Source organism: Triplophysa rosa, linkage group LG21 (assembly GCF_024868665.1).
Source record: "Triplophysa rosa linkage group LG21, Trosa_1v2, whole genome shotgun sequence".
Lineage (NCBI taxonomy): Eukaryota > Metazoa > Chordata > Actinopteri > Cypriniformes > Nemacheilidae > Triplophysa > Triplophysa rosa.
In genome coordinates this window covers 14502669-14522429 of record NC_079910.1, presented here as the reverse complement: position 1 = coordinate 14522429, position 19761 = coordinate 14502669, and the positions used below count along the sequence as shown (strand labels likewise).

At 39.6% G+C, this 19761-nt stretch overlaps 1 protein-coding gene across 2 annotated transcripts; it reads right to left on the bottom strand.

The window, feature by feature from the left end:
• Positions 1 to 4942: 4942 nt before the first annotated feature.
• On the bottom strand, positions 4943 to 11996 carry rnd1a (Rho family GTPase 1a). Of its 2 annotated transcripts, XM_057363180.1 has the most exons (5): positions 11654 to 11974; positions 11310 to 11397; positions 7772 to 7881; positions 7559 to 7693; positions 4943 to 7482 (listed from the first exon to the last, which is right to left on the bottom strand). In XM_057363180.1, exons 1-5 carry the CDS (start codon positions 11771 to 11773, stop codon positions 7237 to 7239), a joined length of 699 nt encoding a protein of 232 aa, XP_057219163.1. In that variant the 5' UTR covers positions 11774 to 11974; the 3' UTR covers positions 4943 to 7236. The 2 variants fall into 2 exon arrangements, with proteins under 2 accessions (XP_057219163.1, XP_057219162.1); XM_057363179.1 differs by having other exon boundaries at positions 7559 to 7881; positions 11654 to 11996.
• Between the last annotated feature and the right edge of the window lie 7765 nt (positions 11997 to 19761).

Here is a 19761-nt window from a genome sequence, read left to right as displayed (position 1 = left end):
ACAATGTGTGTATTTGACAAAGTATGCTAGCAACTTCTAAGCAAATTGAGTTTTGCTTACAGGGAGAGACAAGTAAAGTGAGTGTGCTTTATCAGTCATTTTCAATATATACAGGCCTTTGCATTCACTCTATATGCTTTTGAAGACCTAATATTAGTGTAGCAACAGAATCCATAATGTAAACACGTACACACACACACACACATGTATGATTTACTATCTCCGTGGGGACAGTCCATAGGCGTAATGAGTTGTATACTGTACAAACTGTATATTTTATCCCCTAAACCCCTTTTATCCCCAACCCCTAAACCTAAAGATCGTAGAAAACGTTTTGCATTTTTAGATTTTCAAATATGATCGTTCTGTACAATTTATAAGCTTTTGTGCCCGTGGGGACCTCAATTTTGGTCCCCATGAGTTGGTGTGCATTCAGGTTTATGTCCACACTAACATATAAAAACCAAGTCCGCACACACACACACACACAAACTCGACATATGCATTATTTCTATTAAATCCTTTCATTATAATTTCTAACCTAATCAAAAATCCATTTGGGAGCTATTGAAGCTTTACCCTCTGATGTATCACAAAGCAGACCTGCATTTTTTTTCTTAAGTGTACAAAATAGTAACTGTATTTTTTTATAAATATAGTCCAAATAGACATTTGCCAGTGATGGATTATTATAATGTGTGCATCAGTAAGAAAACCCAAATCTTATATTTGGTATATAAAAATTCATATTACTCATGTTATTCACAGTATGCGTGGTCTCTATTATCTCAGGTAGGAGGTAATGTTTAATTTTTAACAGAAAGATATTTTTTACAGAACAGGTAACATTCAGATTGAGCAGATTAACATTTTCATCCAGTTTATCCAATTGTTATTAAATTCCAAATATAACATGTTTTTTTTGTTACACTGCTGTGACTAATATGGCTGATAAATCAATGGCACAGAGTCTATGTGATGGGTAAAAATAAAATAAGGTTGGCGGTGTAGCTTCAGAACCACATTGTTTACTCGATGAGTTGTGACAGAAATAGACTATAACGTTTGTCTAATAACAATGGCTGTCGGATGAGGGGCTGGTAGAGGCACGAGAGGGGAAGGGTGTTATCTGGGCGACAGGGTAAAGCATCAGGACTTGAAGAGCGGATCTCCACCGACAGAAGAGTCTCTATTGTTCAGCTCATATCCTCCTCCAGACCTGGTGTTCTCCGTGTGTGGGTGGAAGTGACTCTTCCCTCTGTGGAAAATCTCAAAGCCAGGCTTTCCTTTATAAGCCCTTCCGTCGGAGGTGGAAGAGAAGTTCCTATAAAGCAGGTGTTGAAGCGTGCAGACTGTTGAGGGGGGTTTGTGCAGGCGAGACGGGCTCTGACACACTTTCAGACATCTGAGGAGGATATGCATACTGCCTGCTTTGTTGTCAAAAGCCTGCGAGTTTTGAGTTTGAAACGTGATGTTACAGGTGACATCTGTTACTGATGGTACATCAGCCGACAACAGCTGTCTAAAAAGATAGACAGCTGTCTAAATAGTATGCTATCTAGTGATCACCATTTGTGTTCATTTAAATCAAGTGAACTGCCGATCATGTCATTGAATGGAAGGGTTGTGTGGTTACAGTTTAGATTCATAATAAACGTAGGGCACAGGTGTTCATTAAAATGCCCTCTTGGTCAGAGCCCAACCAGCACCTGCTTGCCATTCTCATACAGAAAGGATTGTGTGTGTTCATATGAGAGATGTTTAATAATTCATTTTGTACCATCTTTTCCATCGCCACTTAGTAAATCTGTTTTCATTTCTAACACAACACAACGCGAACCAACAGGCAGACGCTCTCTCGCTAGACTTTACTGCTGTTGCTATGACTACATTTCTTCTGCAGTAAATATGTTGTCTGACACAGTAAAGTCAAAGAGAATACTCGTGTTTTATATCTAGTCCTCTCACATACTCTCTCCTCACAGGTACACAAGGCTGTGGGTGAATATAATCAAGGCTTTACTTGACTTTGAGGGCTGTCTCTTTAAAGACACAGTTCACCCAAAAATGAAAATTCTGTCATGAATATCTCACCCTCTAGTTGTTCCAAACCTTATAAATGTAGCTGAATGTAGTTCTGGGGCGCCATGGACTACCATTTACATTTTCTTCTGCTATGGTAGGAACAACTTGAGGGTGAGTAATTCATGACAGAATTTTCATTCTTGGGGAACTATCACTTAAAGGGATAGTTCATCCAAAAATCTACTTTGTGTGATTTTTTTACTCACCCACATGACATTAAACATGTTTAGAGAACTTCCGGCATCTTCGGAGCACAAATAGAGATATTTAGGTGACATCCGAGAGATTTCAGGCCTCCTCATAGACATCATGGTGTCAGTTTTTGCCAAGGTCCAGAAAAGTACTAAAGACATCATTAAATTGGTCTAATTCTATACATTTAGTTTCTCAATAAGGGGCTAAAAAAAAATTTCAAAGACAACCAAACCAGCTCAGCACTAAAGTTAATTGAATCATCATTACACTGTAAAAAATGATGTGCTCTTTAAGTCATATTGATACATGTTTTTCTATTCATTTAACTCATCAAAATAATTTAACCAATTTCAACTTTCTTTTAATAAGTTAAATGAAATGCAACTAGATTTTTTGTTGTTTTTAATTGTTTGTTTACAGAACAAACGTGGGTCAATCCAAAATTAAACACGTGAGCCCGAGCTTGGGACATCTGGACAGTTAAACTAGGTCAGATTTTTTCTAAAACATGTTCTTTGACCTAAATTTTCAGCTGTAACCAACAAAAACCGGGTTTCTGATTTAACTGTAGGCTCCAGACACACAGCCGCCCTGACCTGTCTAAACACACACAACCTCGTCCCTATCTGGCTCAGGGACCCAGATGCCATATAATCATGGTTGGTTAATTAAACAGCCAAATATGCTCATTCGTTATCAACATACCTCAGGGGTTCATCGTGACACACTGTACGTGCATGTGTGCGTGCGTTGTAGGAGTGATAATGGGGGTTGGCTGTACCTCATGGGTTCTGGGGGAGCCTAGGGGACCCTTGAAAAGCAAGAGGCATGTGAATGTGCAGTCATATTGTTCGGTTGTGCTGAATAAATAAGCTGTGCAATATTTAGATCACATTCTACAACACATTTTTGCCTATTTTTAGTACAGTTTTATCTAGTTGTAAATGTAGGATGTACGTTGAAATGTTCCACATTGTTTATGCTAATATGTGAATATAATTATTACGCTAATTAAATTCATTCATTTTTCCTAAGGCCACACAGCCTGTAGTTGCACTGGAGATTGTGTTTGAATGGACAGTTATTAAGATCGATTTGCTGGGTTGACTGGGCTTGTTCCATTTAAAAAGCACTGAAAATAAAGACCCTTTCAAATTTTAGGACTTTGTGGTCCCATATGTTCCTCGGTTAATATGACTATGTGAAAGTTAATAATAACACAGGCTGAAAAGTTGCATAAAAATAACACCTTAAAAAACCCACATACTAAATGTTCTCAAAGTCATCATAATGTATTGTTAGCACTGTAGTCATGGTGTCTGGTTTTAAGAAGCCTGCATGTGTGTGTGTGTGTGTGTGTGTGTGTGTGTGTGTGTGCGTGTGTGTGCGTGCGCGCGTGTGTGTGTGTGTGGTGGACTTGGTTTGTATATGTTAGTGGGGACCTAAACCTGAATGCACACCAACTCATGGGGACTCGTGTCACTGTGGGGACCAAAATCGAGGTCCCCAGGGGCATGAAAGTTTATAAATTGTACAGAATGATAATTTTTGAAAATCTAAAAATGCAAAAAGTTTTCTACGATCTTTAGGTTTAGGGGTTGGGTTAGGGGATAAAATATACAGTTTGTACAGTATACAACTCATTACGCCTATGGACTGTCCCCACGGAGATAATAAAACATACATGTGTGTGTGTGTGTGTGTGTGTGCGTGCGTGCGTGCGTGCGTGCGTGCGTGTGTTTTTGTATCTACAGCAGACTTGAGATAACTGAGAAGAATAAGACTCTCCACATAGTGCTTTTTTCTTAGATGACTGTTCAACATTGCTTTAGAGAGCATAGAGAAAGAGGGACTTCAAGCAGCCGGGAGCTCCGAAGCATTCTGTTTGTTTGTTTTCATCCATCTTTAATCTCAAGCTTCACTGCTCCGATCAAGGTTGTCTTGACTTAATACTTCAATGAAAGAGATGAACATACAGTATATGGAGTGAAAGCACTTCAGTTACATCATAAATATTCTATAGAAGAATATGTATTTTACTGGACCATATGTAACTGATTGGGGAACATGAATGCAGAGGCTTTCAAACATAGAACGTTCTGGATAAGTGGACAGGACTTTATACAGAGTTGTTAAAAGGAAAGGTTTATGGAGTAATGCCAATGTCCCTCCATAATGTAGTACTTCAGTAGTAACCCGAATGGGAGATTTAGTTATATTATTCACCTAGTTTTAAGTTACAAAGATAAACTACTAACACTATTTTTAACATTGACGAAAACATCCGATAAAATATACTATGATCAACCCAGAAAATGTTTCTTCTGATATCTGTGATCGTCATTGTATACTGGTCTAAATGTGATCTACAAAAAAGGTTAAGATGGTGAATCTATGTGAGAATGAACTTGTGAAAATGTAACAATGAGATAAAGTATATAACATGGGATAAATTCCACATTTGACTAGTTATTGCAGGTAGGTACAAAGTTTCATCATCTTTACTTTTTTAACATGTTTATACTTGTAGATTCAGTGTTGGTCAAAAATATCAGAAGAAGATTAATCTGTCTAAAATACCTTGTCTTGTTTAACTGCAAAGATTGCAGTAGAAGACCTGACTGAAGATTTTGCATTTGACCATATGAAAACAAATATGAAGTTATATTTTCTGACCAAAAGAAGGTTTTAATTCATTTAAGACACATGAGACAAGGAACAAAATCAATAAACAATATGAGTGTCTGAAACTGAAGAAATCAAGGAAATCAAACAGAACCATCAATAATCAACTTTTCATGAATAAGTTACACACATAACATTTTACACAGTCTTACTGTCTGTTTTTCAATGGTTTTCTTTACAGACATTATTATAAAGGGCAGTACAAAAATTATTATTTACGACATGAACGTCCAGGAAGTTTGTGGAGGTCCACCACATCAAACATATAAGAGTGCTACTAAATAAGCCAACAAATACAAATTTATATCTAGATAATGACGTGTGAGATGCATCATATATTGTCATGATGACCTTATGTACAGCCATTGCTTTATGCTACAGTGAAATAATTTTTTCCTGTATTTTCATCTCTTTGAAATTCTTGGGTGGTTTTCAGACAGTCCACCTTATCTTACTTCTCTGTTGCTGGGCAACGGTGTAAATTTTGAGATCCCATAGTATGTGATGCAGGTTTATGTATACTTAGGAAGTAAATGAGATCATAATGAAGAAGTTCAGAGGTGCTATTAAGGCAGGTCCAGTTTATATCTACACCCTGTTTTCACTCTCACACACTATCCAAATTTCTTCTGTTCTCAACTTTAGGTGCTACAAATGGTAGATTTCAACCTCCTCCAAATGTTTGGGTTAGCATTCAATGAGCCGTTTACTCATAGATGTCAGAATATAATTCATGATCGAACAGAGTTAGCTTTTGTTGTCAGGCTTTTAGAATGAGCTTCTTTTTTGATGGCTGTTATATAGCAATATCTATTAGATGACAAAGACGAACCCCCAGGATTTCAGTTTAGGGAAAAACAGATCATCTAAGAAATTTGATACATAATAATTTATTCCCAACGCAGCAGTGATTATTTTAAATAGTATGAACAACTGATTCTGACCAATTCCTTGTAATGCCCTCTGAGCTCTCAATTCATTTCTACACAGCCATTTATAAAACCAAACTGAAGATTTTGTCATTTTACGATTAAGCATTACACAACCAGGGATAGCAGGATTTAAAATTACTACAGATTACTACAGTGAGGTTTAGGACCAGAGTCGTCTTTTGACCAAATGCATCCCAAACTGAATTTTAATGCACTTTAGTATTGAGCTTCACTACATGTAAAGAAAGCATTCAAGTAAAAACAAACTATTTTATGGTTGGGACAGATTTTACGATTACTGTAGACAGTGCAGTGAAAAATACTCAACGTGCATCAACAAGCACATTTTAAATTCTTATGTAACAATGATCAATTTTGGCGGACTGAAGTGTCCTGTAGTAATCTCTTATCCCGTCTGTCCCTGATCCTCTCAGCCCGTCTTCAAAATTACTTCAGAGAAAGACATAATGTTCTAAAAACAAGCCCTCAACAGCTGGAATGGGCAATAACTTGTGTGTGTTTTGCTCTGTAGGGCAATCCTGTCTCAAAAGGCCAATGCAGGACTTAACCCAATTGACTGAGATTAATGAACCATTCTCTAGTGGTATGAAGGGCTACGGTAAAGAGAGATAGACTGAAATACTGTGTCAGCATCTCCTACACATTTGGATCCAACAAATGTGATTCGATGCTTCATCTAGCTGCGAATTTATAAGCATCCTCATATTTTAGTCTAGTCTTGTTTGGCTCCTACCCTCTTTCTTTAATGACATTTCATCTGTCTTGTTGTAAATCAGTGCCTACCTCAGAGGATTTGACCTCAGCAAGTGCAAGCAAAGCTTAATCATGAATTGGCAACTAACACCTTGTATTCAATCATCTGCTTTTGTCCAGTTCGTCTCACATCCACTAAAGTGCATAAACAGAATCGCACCCTTTACTTTGAATATTAGCTTATATTCACAGTTCATTCCCTACTCTCATACGCGTATACAATTTTACAAATAACACTTAACTTGAAAACGTTTCGCACCGTTCATGTCCAGTAATCCTTCCTTTGTCTGATTGATCATTAATACAAAATGCAGTTCATGTGAAGCCATACGCTGGTAAAGGGAAGTCAATTGAGCGTAACAGGCGAAAACCTTTAACAGCGGCATCTGATCTTTGACGTAGGGATGAGTGTGTTTGTAAGTGGGGTGTCAGAATGGAAGAAGAACAAAAGTAAAGAGAGAGGGAGGGGTCACGAAAGGCCATGATCTCCCCTCCTCTCAAACCCCCCAACCAACCCCTCTCGAAGAGCGAAAAATGTGTCGGAGCTAGAGCGGCATATGTCGGCTCACATGATGGAGCAGCTCTTGGTTCTCTGTTTGCTGAAAGACGAAGTCAGGAGCTCCGCCTTGCTGGGCAGGTGAAGGAGGCGTTTGGAGAGTCGGCGCGTTGGGCTTTGCTTCACGGGCGGCTGCAGTTTGTTGAGGCACGTGAGTGCTGCCGAGCGGAACACGCTGTGGATGCTCTTTTCTGACGTGAATGCGGAACATTCCAGGTACAACTCCGCTCCGACCTGTTTTGCTAGCAAGGTACCCTGGGGGGGTGAAAAGACAGAATGACAAACGGCAACAGAACACAGTGTGGTTTACAAAGGGAGGTGAACAACTGACCTGCTCGTGAGAAATGGGTGTCAGTCTCTGATTGGACAACTCCATCAGTGTGCAAACATCTGTGCGGAGGTCCGTCTTGCAGCCAACCAGAATTATGCGCGTACTGGGACAGAAATCCATAATTTCTGCTTTCCACTGTTGATAGATGGAGACGCTGTGTTTGCATACCTGGCAATAAAGTGCTTTGAAAACCGACAATGTAAGGTGCATCACCTTTTTCAGGGCGCTTTCGACGGTGTCAGGACGACTTATATCGAAGCACAGCAGAACAGCATCTGCGTCACTGTAGCAGAGAGGCCTAACGTTATCATAATATGGCGAACCTGCAGTAGCAAACGCAACAAAGATCAATAACGACACACTTAATGAATCCAGACGTTTAATTTAATAATTTAGTAAGGAATAAATAATTGACATCATGACATTTTTGTGAAGGAGATTTGTGTTTATACCACATTAAAAATCTACAATAATAATTTAAATAATAGCTAAATGTACGGCACTACTCACGGTAGGTGTGTGCATGTGTGTGGGCGAATCTCAGAGATTCCTGTATTGACCGAGTGAGTTGCCGAGGAGGTCTTGTCCCCTTGCGCACATTAAACCTCATCTCATTCCGTAACTATGGCAACGGCATTGAAGGATGTGCACATAAACACTCATATGACCCTAGTACGTCGATATAAAATAATGCTAGCCCATTAAAGATGCGTTTCACCCAATATTCATTTCTACTATGAATTTTGTGCTGATTAGCGAGTGTCGAGTCTAGATGGTTGGGCGAGTTGGTCACATACTACTGCTTTACATGTAGTCGGCTAACTAGATTATAGTGGCTAGAATATAGGAAAAATGAAATTATAAATCTGCACTCAATGACAATTTATTTAGTCTACTTTACACTAGAGAATACACTGTTTTAGGACATTTTGCAGAAGACTGAATGATGTGTCTGTATGAGGGGTTATGTAGTTGTGAAACTCGATAGTAAAACGTCTCCCATCATCTTTTCTCATGGGACCTAATTGCTCCTCACACCTGACCTCATGTGTTATTCGAAAAACAGATTTTATATATATTATTATATAAATCTGTATTCAAACAGATTTCAAATGATAAGAGCTGTAGAAGTGGCCCTCTGCAGAATGTGTCAAAGGCTTGGCTGTAACCTCTGACGGTTTTGTGCTCTTTGATCTGGAGAGCTAGTGAAGAGATGCCTGAAGCAGCAGAGAGCCAGACGAGCAAATTCAATAAAGCTTCTGTAATTAGTTGCGATTAGAGCGTGTTTGTTCGCATTTCTGATGAGTGTCTGTGTGGTGCGCAAGCCTCTGCTGCTCTGCCAGTGTTCCTCCCGCGCACCAACAAGAGCAGTGCACAATTAACAAAGCCTAACTGGCTTAAAGGGATAGTTCACTCTTTCGTCATTTTCTCACGCTCATGTTATTTCAAACCTGTATGACTTTCTTCAGCAAAACATAAATGAAGATATTTTGAAAAATGTTGGTAGCCAAACAATTATTGACTTCCACTTTATGGACACAAAACCACTGAGACATTTCTTAAAATATCTTCTTTTGTGTTTCACAGAAGAAAGAGTCATATACAAGATTTGAATGACATGAGAGTGATAAAATGACAGATTTATTTTTGGGATGAACTATCTATTTAAGATGGAAAGATTGGAGACGATTGCTGGTTGGCTTTCCCAAACTGTGATCTTTAATGTAACAATGTAAGAAAATACAAAGTTGCCTTCTCACCTCTGATCTGGATTTCGTGTCACTGTCCTGAGTCACTGTGACTACAAGGGAAATTCCACTCTTATAAATTCTATGATACAGACTGTGTTTAGCCTAATGCATAGCAGGAAACACCTTGAGCTTAAGTATGAACAGGAAGTACTCTTAAATTCCTTTCTTCTTTAGAGTCAGAATACATTCAGAATACAAGTTGAAAAACAAGAAAATATATTTGTGCTGTGTGTTGTATAAAAACTTGGATCTGTAATAGATTTCAGGTCGCAAGAGGACACTCATATTTTAGTTTCAATACACAGACTGCAAACTAATTCAAAATAGTTTTAGAATTAAAACAAACTCAAGCCAGTTTTACTTACTTATTTAACATACACGTGACTATATAATCCCGGAGGCTCACATAATGTATTATTTGTCCCATATTTCCCTTTCATTTGCCACAGGTACCCAGCAAATAATACTCAAATTGCCCACTGAAAATAGACATCACTATGATCATATGAAGAAAAGCTGTAAGAGTGATTATTGAGAAAATCAACTCTGCTGCCTTTCTGGCCACCTCTTAAACATTAGTATCCATCCATTCATGCTACCAAGCAGCCAGGCATGACAACTAGCACAGATTCACAGTTATCAAGCATCACAAATACGTTGCGTAGCATGTTGTGTAACGCAACATGACCTTACAGAACCCAGCACTCCTGTCTGCACACAAGCAGCTGTTGGATTCAAAAGTGTACTACACACTACTACGAAGATTAATCTTAATATACACACTAGTACGAAGATTAATCTTAATATATGAGGGAGCACTTGATACACTCAAAAATTGTACCTCTCTAACCAAAACAGAATAATACTGGAGCAAATCAAATGAGATAAAGATATGGAACACAGAAAACGCCAGAGAGAGTTTGTTTTAAAAAATAACTGGGAACTACAATCATTTTGAGGAGAGAAGCGTTTTTATCATCTAGATAGAACCTTAAAAACCCAAACATAATGAATAAGACTACATTCTGCAGATAAAAGCGCACAAGCCTCACTTATCTGTCATTGAACCACAGCTCTCTGCTACCAACCTAATCATAATGAGCCTCATAATCAAACGCTTGCACAAACACACAGACTAAACATCCCTAAAACCAACGGCTCTATTATATGACAAATCTAACGTAAGAGCCTTGAACAAAGCACACCTCACCAATCCACTTCAGAAAGGACAATATCGCTACCACACTATCACAGGCTTCGAACTACACTCATTTTCTTACATGTCACAATGAGTCATTAAAAAAACGGTTAAACCTTGAAGTTCTTTCAGTAAGAGCTCGGATATCTTCTCTGACCCTGAAAAGGTGAAGATGGCACACTGCCACACATCTGATGCTTGAAAATGGGTCTCAGTTTGATTCCAACACTCAGGTGTCTTTCTTATAATGTCCAACTGGTGGACCTACTACTTTAACAACGAATCCACAAACATACAGTATAAAAGCATACTGTATAAGGTGGCTAAAAGGTATTAGGAGCTATTGAATCACCATATGGATTATCAGACGTTGCCAATCATTCTTACAAAAATGGTAAGAAACAAACACGACTCAAATCCAGACTAACTTTTATGTTGCCAACCACTGCTATATAAAAAAATGACAAAACACTGTACTAATCCAAATGTCCAGATTTAAGGTAACAAAGTCAAATTTGTTTTGACATGTGGAAAAAGTACAAGGACAAACGAGAAATCGTCGATCTTGGGCGTCGTCGAAAAAACGAGGAAGAGATAGGCTACAATCGGAGTTCGAGTTACTACGACAGTGTATAGAGAGCTAAGTTATTATGACGTCATTCCTGCCTAAATATTTGATCAACCAGCATTATAGCAGTCCTGGACGCGTTTCACTGCTCGTTTGTTAATCTGTATAAATGCTTCGATGTGTAGTGAACCAGCTTGATTATTATAAAGGTGACAGCCCATCACTCTCTCTCACCTGACGTGTCCCATAAACTGAGCTCCACGCGCTGCTCCTCTAAATCCAGTCCAGCTGTGTAGTTCTCAAACACTGTCGGGACGTACGTCTGCAAACGACACAAGACCAATGACAGATGCAGCAAAATGACAGATTTGTGTAAAATAGGGTGTGTTTACAATTTGTGATTGCTTGTTGCAGAGGTGTTGGTTTTACAGAATCAACACGTGCGCAACATCCTACAGTCTGTCATGCGTAATCAAACACAGTCTTATTCATATTACATTGCATGCTCAAATAAGCAAGAATATTCCTGAAAATAAATCTATCTAATGAATTCGCGCGCGAGAGAGAGCACGACATACCTCAGGATAACAGTCCTTGGCCAACACTTGCAACATTGCGGTTTTCCCGCACTGCACGTCTCCCACCAAAACCAGTTTACAACGCATTACCAAAGGCTGGCTGGTTCTCCGCTCCTTCATTTTAAATAAGACGGTCACGTAAACAGTGACACCAGACCAGTCCTGTATGCGCCGGCACTTTCGTATAACGGTACTGTTCAGTGTGTTCACACCGAATTGAACTTTGGTTTAAGTCTCTACGAAAGAGAGAAACACGGCACTGCGGCAATTTATACAGCTCTGCTATCCAATCAGCGCTGCGCTCTGCTGCTCGCGCTCCTCACTGCCCACCCACCCGGAGTCTCTATATCGATTTAGCCGATATAAATGCGCAACGTCTCCGACATCTTACAATAAACATCACAGGACTCTTAAAAAAGTTAAACAGAGAAGCTTTAAAAAAAATGATGAGACTAGTTCAATGTAATGTGCCTTAATATCTCTAACAGAAAAAAAAACTGGGTTCTTGTGATAATTCGTTTACATAACATGAATTATGTAAAGTGTGAACAAACATTTTAGCACTGAGCCAAAGAAATCTCTTGCCGTTTGGAATATGTTGCACATGAATGCCTTCACATTCTTCTCTGACAAAATACCACAAACAGGATAAGCTTTATTGACATGGAGTTGTGTAAACAAGGAACACCCTCGAAACTTTATTGACTGTGTGTTGAGTAACACCATTGAGTTTTTCCTGCTATCCTGTATGTTTGTTTGGCTTCGACAAATGAGCACGTAATCAAACGAGTGGATGCAGTCAATCTATGATCCAATCCCATTGTTTGTGGAGTAAAGTGACTGTAATAATAGCCCATCCGCTGTACATTGACACTAATTATATGATATGAAGCCTGTAAGCCGCTGTGATGCTATATTTAGAGACTGCTGCATTTCAGATACTGTTGCACATAGTGTTCCATTTATATTCAGACCCTTTGTATATAAAGCTCCTGGAGTAAAATGATGATGTAACTATTGGTGGTTTCATTGTTGCAAGATCATCTTTTCTCTTTCCCTATCTCTTTTCTCTGTCTCTTGTTTAAAGCGCAAATTGAGCTTGGAAGCAGAGGTACACCTACAATGGACAAAAAGCTTAACCTGGAAACGAACCTATAAGGTATGGATATTATTATGTGAGCATACTGGCACACCTTACTCTCTCATTTGTAATGTTGTTATTTTCAATGTGCTTTATGAATGTGTTCCAACTCGCAGAAGCACAGTATGTTAGTGTGGCCCAGGCCAGACCATTGACAGATGGTCTGGTCTTCCCCAAACTGAGACAGGAAACACAGCAATGACATCTCAGCTTGGGAGATGCATAAAGCATATCCTGCAAGCTGGAGTACCATGACTGTTCTTATATGCCATGTCCAAAAACAGTTGTAAGTTAGATGTAACTAGTATGTAACAGGCAAACCTGGCATGCTTGGTTATACAAATGTTGAAGTCTGATTTATTCTGAATTTGGTAATTGTATGAAATTGAATGATATTTTAGAAGTATAATGTAATAATATTGGCTAGAGAATAAGGTCATCGTGAGGTCACGGTCACAGTCATTTCAGATTTCCTTCTCATTCTTGCAGTGCCAAGATTTTTTTCTTTCTTTCTTTCTCTCTTCTCTTCCTCTCTCCTGCAGTCTAAAGCTGGCAGTCAGTTTGAATAATGTGTTGCATAATATTCCCAGTTCCTTGACTGTGCGCACATTCTCTCACCCTGTGTGAGGTTCACCATTGTCATAAAAGGAAATGCTCTTACTGGAAATTGTATTTCTAGCTCACTGAGCCACCAGAGAAATAGAGAAAGAGAGAAACTGTCTCATAAAGAACATGTTGTTTGACAAGTATTGCAGGACTTTTATGACCAGATTGATTGCTGATATTTTATACTTAAAGGATTCAGATTAAGGGATTACTTGTTGATTAATGCAGTGGTGTTTTTGGTCTTGTTTTTGCTGTTCTGTGATTTACGTTTGTGCATTATCTGCATTATCAGATGTCTCAAAGTATATGTGTATAATGCAAAATCCTTTCAAATTATTTATTACATGGCTCGTTGGAATGCTTGATCCTGATTGGCCTGTCGCGACATTTGCAAATTCGTTATTCCAGATAACAACCTCTCAAAATTTCTCCGGTTGCTGTCGTAACCTCAGTTCCCTGGAGGAGGGAACGAGACATTGCGTGAAATACTATGGGGGACTCCCCCTTCTCTAAACCTTACTGAAACCTTATTGAATAATGCCAGTGGAAATTAAAATGTAACTGGCCAATGTGGTCCAACATCAGAATCTTACGACTGAACGTTTCAGCGCGACGATCTGAGCACGCGAACACAGCAGTTTACGCAATGTCTCGTTCCCTCCTCTCAGGAAACCGAGGATACAAAAATAACCGGAGAGGTTCCCTTTCGAGAGAGGTCTCTCAACATTGCGTGAAGTGCTATGGGGAACTGCTGTATAAATTAACGCCGTGAGAGCAGCAAAGAGCGGAACCCAGCGCTCTTCCAACATAATCACAAGCAAGTGTGAGGAAAACCCCCTCAGCCAATCAGCGTAGCGGCAAACACGAGCATTAAGCCCATTGCATGCTGCGAGCCATCAGAAACGGTACTATGTTCGTGCAAAATGCATAATTTCCGCTGACGCAGTGGGCAATGTGTTCAATCACGCCTTGAGAACAGCGAAAAACAGCTCGACTTTAGCGGAGCTAATGCATAACGTGCACCACATAACCCTTGGCAGTAGCACACAGCACAACTCCCACTTACAGCGCACACCTTACATAGGCTCTAAGACGATTGGATACCACATCCTGCTACGGGATCCAATCAAAACACTCAGAACTCTGGGGGATACCATACCACCATAGTTTGCAGGAATGCTATGCCACTACACTGAGCAGGGTAGCAATACACATAGCAGAATAACAAGTATAAAAACGGCAAGTGCCGGGGCCGAGCAAGGTAGAAACAAACCCTGTATATTAAGCGCTGGCATGCAGCCAGCGATATAGAATAAATAACACCTGGCCGAGGCAACCGGTGTACATAGTGAGGACGGAAACAGGCGCAACCTGGTATGTTTGAATCCCCAAGCTGTCAAGAATCACAGTGAAAGAAGAACCCAGATGCAGGCAGCGGCAGTGAAGGGGTTAACAACAGACTTTATTATACAAAAAACACAAAACAAAAACCCACGAGGGGGTGTAAACAAGACAAGATAATAATAGGGGTAAACAGGGACGAAAACTAACTAAACTAGAAACAACACTTGACATAAACTAAACTCAAACATTTACTAAGACTTGACGGGACAATCCAAACAGGAACACGAACTTGGGAGAGACAGGTAGCCAGGGTACAACAACACATAGAACGCACGTACACATGCAATACACGAGCACAGGACAAAGAAACATGAGGGCATTTATAGGGAAGACAAACGAGGGATAACGACACGGGGCAGGTGTGGGTAATCAAACACTCAGGGAAAGATAACAAGGAAACGAGAGGAGCGGGGCCAATGACGAGACACTGGAGAGAACGCATATTATTGTCAAAAGGACAATAATATGTTTCTCTCCACACATAACCAAAAACTTTGTCATGGCCTGCTACAGGACCAAGAAAAACATGACTAAATGAAGCAGAGCCATGACACAAGCAGTAAAGACAGTGACGGTGAAGGACACGGCCACATACTGTATAAGTCACAGGCTCACGCGAGTCATAACCTGAACCGCGAACATGCAGTCATAAAGCACGGGCTCGTGCGAGTGATAGTTGGGGGTAGGACCGCCCCCGTGACCGCTTATACGACCTAGCTGACACACACAGCATAGTCAGACAGCTAGTATGCTGCTGCAGAGCACTGCACAAGCCGCCCAAAGCACTGCCTGCAAGTCACACAAGCAAGCTCCAATATAGTCAACGTTGCGTGAAGCAGTCGCGTAAACCCGCAAGCTCAAAACCTATATATGGTGCATGTCGAGCGACAGCATCCGCAGAGGCCATCGGCTCGAGCGAAATGCAGAGAGCATACCATTTGCGCATGAAATGGCATTAGAGTGATGGGCACATAATCATGCGGTCTGCGTGTGACATACTATCTGCTCGTTGTGTGAGAAACGGCTGAATTATACAGCATATACACAAGGCAAAACCTATGGGAAAGTGTTTGCTCATTGTGAGAGAACTGCTGAATTAGTGTAGAGCTGAGGCAGCCTCTCCAGAGGCGGAATGCACCTTCTCAGCTATGTGGGCAGTCACCCCAGCCTCGGACCGCAGAGAAGACGAGGATGGGCACAGGTGCGCTGTGATTGCCTGCTCGACGGGAGGAATGCACGCATAGCCGCCCCACCCACTATGGCGGGTACTCGCACAGCCTAGGTGCGCGTCAAACAGGACTCTAATCGGCGAAGAAGACCGGCGCTGATGGCGGTCCGGCACTCCATTTCCCCGGGGGAAGGGCGGCAGTCCCGACAGCGGCTCGCTGGCGGTGGCGGGATGCTGTCTAACAAAATCTCCGAGGGCGGCGACTCTCCGAGCCTTCGACACCCGCACCGGAAGGTACTCGCAGTGCGGGCAGTAGAATCGGAGAGCCGCCTCCGTATGGGCCAGACCCGGGCAGAGTAAGCAGCATGCGTGTCCTGTGGGTCAAAGGGCCCGGAACATAAGGCACACACGGGCATGCTGGAACACACGAGTAGAAGGATCCTAGTTCTTCCTCTTCTCCTGGGTGTATCCTCAAGAACGCGAAGATAAGTGAAGGAGAAAGATTCTGAGGTTATGTGGTCCAGACGGTGTAATATATAGGGGTGGCGACCACGCCCCTAAGCGCCGTCTTGGACCACATTGGCCAGTTACATTTTCATTTCCACTGGCATTATTCAATAAGGTTTCAGTAAGGTTTAGAGAAGGGGGAGTCCCCCATAGTGTCCACGCAATGTTGAGAGACGTCTCTCGAAAGGGAACTAATAACACGGTAACCCGGATGCAGCAAATAATTTTAACAGTTTTTTTTACAAATTAAATATAAATATGTATTTTAATAACATATATGACATTATATATACGAATGATTAAACCAAATTGCCTGTTCGTGACATTTGAACGTCGTTTCTTACCGTAAAACCGAAATTAAACAGCTTTTCTTCGCGGAAGGTCTGCGTTCGGTAAAAATGAGCTAATAAAATATTTCAAATTAACATTTCATGTCCAGTTTTTTTTCTCATGTGGCAAGTAGCCGTGTAATAAGTTGGGTAATGTACAAGCAGCTGGCTGTTGTCGCGAAATAAGCCCCTTCAGTATGACACAAGATCATCCCTTAACATATTCAGCACATGTGAAGCCATCTTCCCATGTCCATAGAGATTTGGTGTAATGTCACTCTCTGATCTAAATCTAAATAATTATTTTTATACCGTTTGTAATGCAAAGGCAAATAAAACACTTGAAAAGTGGGGGACCTGGGCTCAGTTTTTTTAAAGACATGTGTCAACTTGATACTTAAAAAATATCCTTGCCTGAAGGAACAGTTTAACTTTTCAGTCAATTTATACACTTTTATATAGTTGATCGTGTTTTATATAGTTTATATTTTTATAATTTATATCGTTTTTTATATAGTCTGAACGTGTGTGTTTTCTTATTTATCGGAAAACTATATGATTTTTGTTTAGACATTTAGATGTTTTTTTAGGCTTTGAATTATTTTGTCTTTATAAATAATCTATTGAATTTGGCACACATTATACCGAAGACTGATAAAGAACACGCGTTTTAAGCGTAATGCTGACCCCAGGTGGTTGATGTTTGTTACATAAAGATCTACAGCTTGTTGGGACATGCCAGCACACGTTTGCATTTTTATATGCACATAATACACTGCACATGGGCTTTTTTAAAGGAGTAGTTGCACTTCAAAATTTCCCGTATTGACTTTCCATAGTAGCAATATATTTTTAACTACTCTTTAAACCCTTATTGGTATAGATTTGTTTCTATTTAGTGGATCAAATATTCATGTTTTCTGCTTCTTAGTATAATGTAGATTGACTGTGGTTTGTAAACGATTATCGGTAGCACTTGAATTATAAAAAATTAGTAGCCAGTAAAAAAGTCCCCAATGAGACGCTAGTCTGAGTAGCAAGTTGCATGAGAGGGAGCAGGGTAACATTCCTGGTATATGAACTATAATGATACGCATTCATATAAAATATTTCCGAATGCACATTTTGGCTTCCTGCACCAGGCGCGACAGCTCTCGTAACTATGCTTTTAACTTCTGTTTGCCGCAACATAGTAAAACATTCAGCTATAAATTACACGTTCATATTAAAATAAACAAATAATGTACTCTAAATTAAATGATCGTAAGAGTGTGGTTAGCTTTTTTTCTGGAAACCGCGTTCCTTATCAATTTTAAACAGTCGTTTTTCCTTCTCACCATTCGGTTGTTTTGCAGTTCTGATTTTGGTCAATTGGAGGCAGAGATGTAATGAAATAAGAAAGCGACACTGTACGACTGCGAACCAACAGAGATTAGTTAGGGGTAGTTACCTGCACGTAAATGCTTGTAATGTTTGTCTTACATTTACATTTACATTTACATTTAGTCATTTAGCAGACGCTTTTATCCAAAGCGACTTACAAGAGAGTTCAGGGAGCAATAAGCGATATGTCATACAGGAGAAATAATAAAATGGGTGCTAATACAAAGTTACTAGTTTCAACAAAAGCTAGACCAATACCTGTTGAGAGAAAGAGAGAGGGTTAGTGTTTTTTTTTCTTGGTTTGAAAAAGAGCAAACTACTTTTAAATGAGCATCTGGCCTACACTCTGGGATTGCCACGTAATAATAATAAGGTTTAACTTTGTAGGCGCATTATAATAAACATACTGGACATATAGGCTTAAATATACAGCCGCGGAAAAAATTAACAGACCATTTCAAAATTATTTTCTATTTATAGGCATATGTTTCGCAAAAATGACGATTTTTTGTTTCTTTGTGAACTACTATTCTTCTAAATTTCAAATAAAATATTGTTTCTATTTGCAATTACGTATTTGCAGAAAATGAAAACTGCAACAGGTCAAAATGACAGAAAAGATGCTCTGTATTTTTACAAACCTCAAATACTGCAAGTTCATATTCACTTTTGTGCATAATAGTAGCCTAATATTTGTACATTTATTCAGGAAAAGTTCAAAAATGATTGTTGTTTCTTTCGATCAGCCGAATCTTAAATGTAAATGATAGTGTGCCATCGTATAATCTATAGCGCTTTACCCCACTAGGCGGCATTGTACAAATGTTGTATCTTTATCTCTCAACTGGACCGTATTTTCTATTCGCTATAGAATGAATTTATTCTTTAAAAAACATAATGTTGTAATTTTCTGTTATTACTAACCCGGTGGCCAATTTGAAACAAACAAACAAAAAAAAAGCGGAGAGCATGTTGATGATCACACATTGGGAGCTCTCCATGGTGCTGAATCTGTGTTCTGATTTTGACAGCACGTGTTACCCCATCGCTGGGCTGCAGCTTGTCAAATAATTGTCATATTGTCATAAGTGTTGGTTAAAACATTTCTCATGTCTTAACTTAATATTAAGAGACAAGAGGTTATAATGTTCGATGATTTTCCTAAAACACGACACGAGAATGCTGTTTGCATGCTACTTCTGTTTATAATAATAACTTCGTTTTATCTTTTTACATAAAATGATATCGTTAATTTTGCTGATTGGGAAATTAATTGTTTTAAACCTGATCTATTGTTTAATTTACGCTGTTACTGTTTCTTTTCTTTTCTTGTATTATTTTTCACAAACTCGTCTGTGGCATTCAGGGTCAGTGTCGACATAGGGACATAGACCTACTGAGGTCCTGACTGATCCTGCTATTGACAAGGTTGTAAGTAAAAAATAATAATCTTGTTAGAATGGGGAATACACAGTATAGGAGGTAAAAGGACATTTACCAAATGAGGGACATTTACCAATCAACAGTGATAATGCACAGCATTGCGAGCCCTTAGGTGTCAGAGAAAAAG

Excerpts from the sequence above, each read along its gene's own strand:
- rnd1a (XM_057363179.1), bottom strand. The coding sequence starts at position 11,773 with ATGAAGGAGCGGAGAACCAGCCAGCCTTTGGTAATGCGTTGTAAACTG. Across the intron at positions 11,398-11,653 it reads CCAAGGACTGTTATCCTGAG|ACGTACGTCCCGACAGTGTT; the intron begins GTATGTCGTGCT and ends TGTCGTTTGCAG. Across the intron at positions 7,882-11,309 it reads CAGTTTATGGGACACGTCAG|GTTCGCCATATTATGATAAC; the intron begins GTGAGAGAGAGT and ends TTGCTACTGCAG.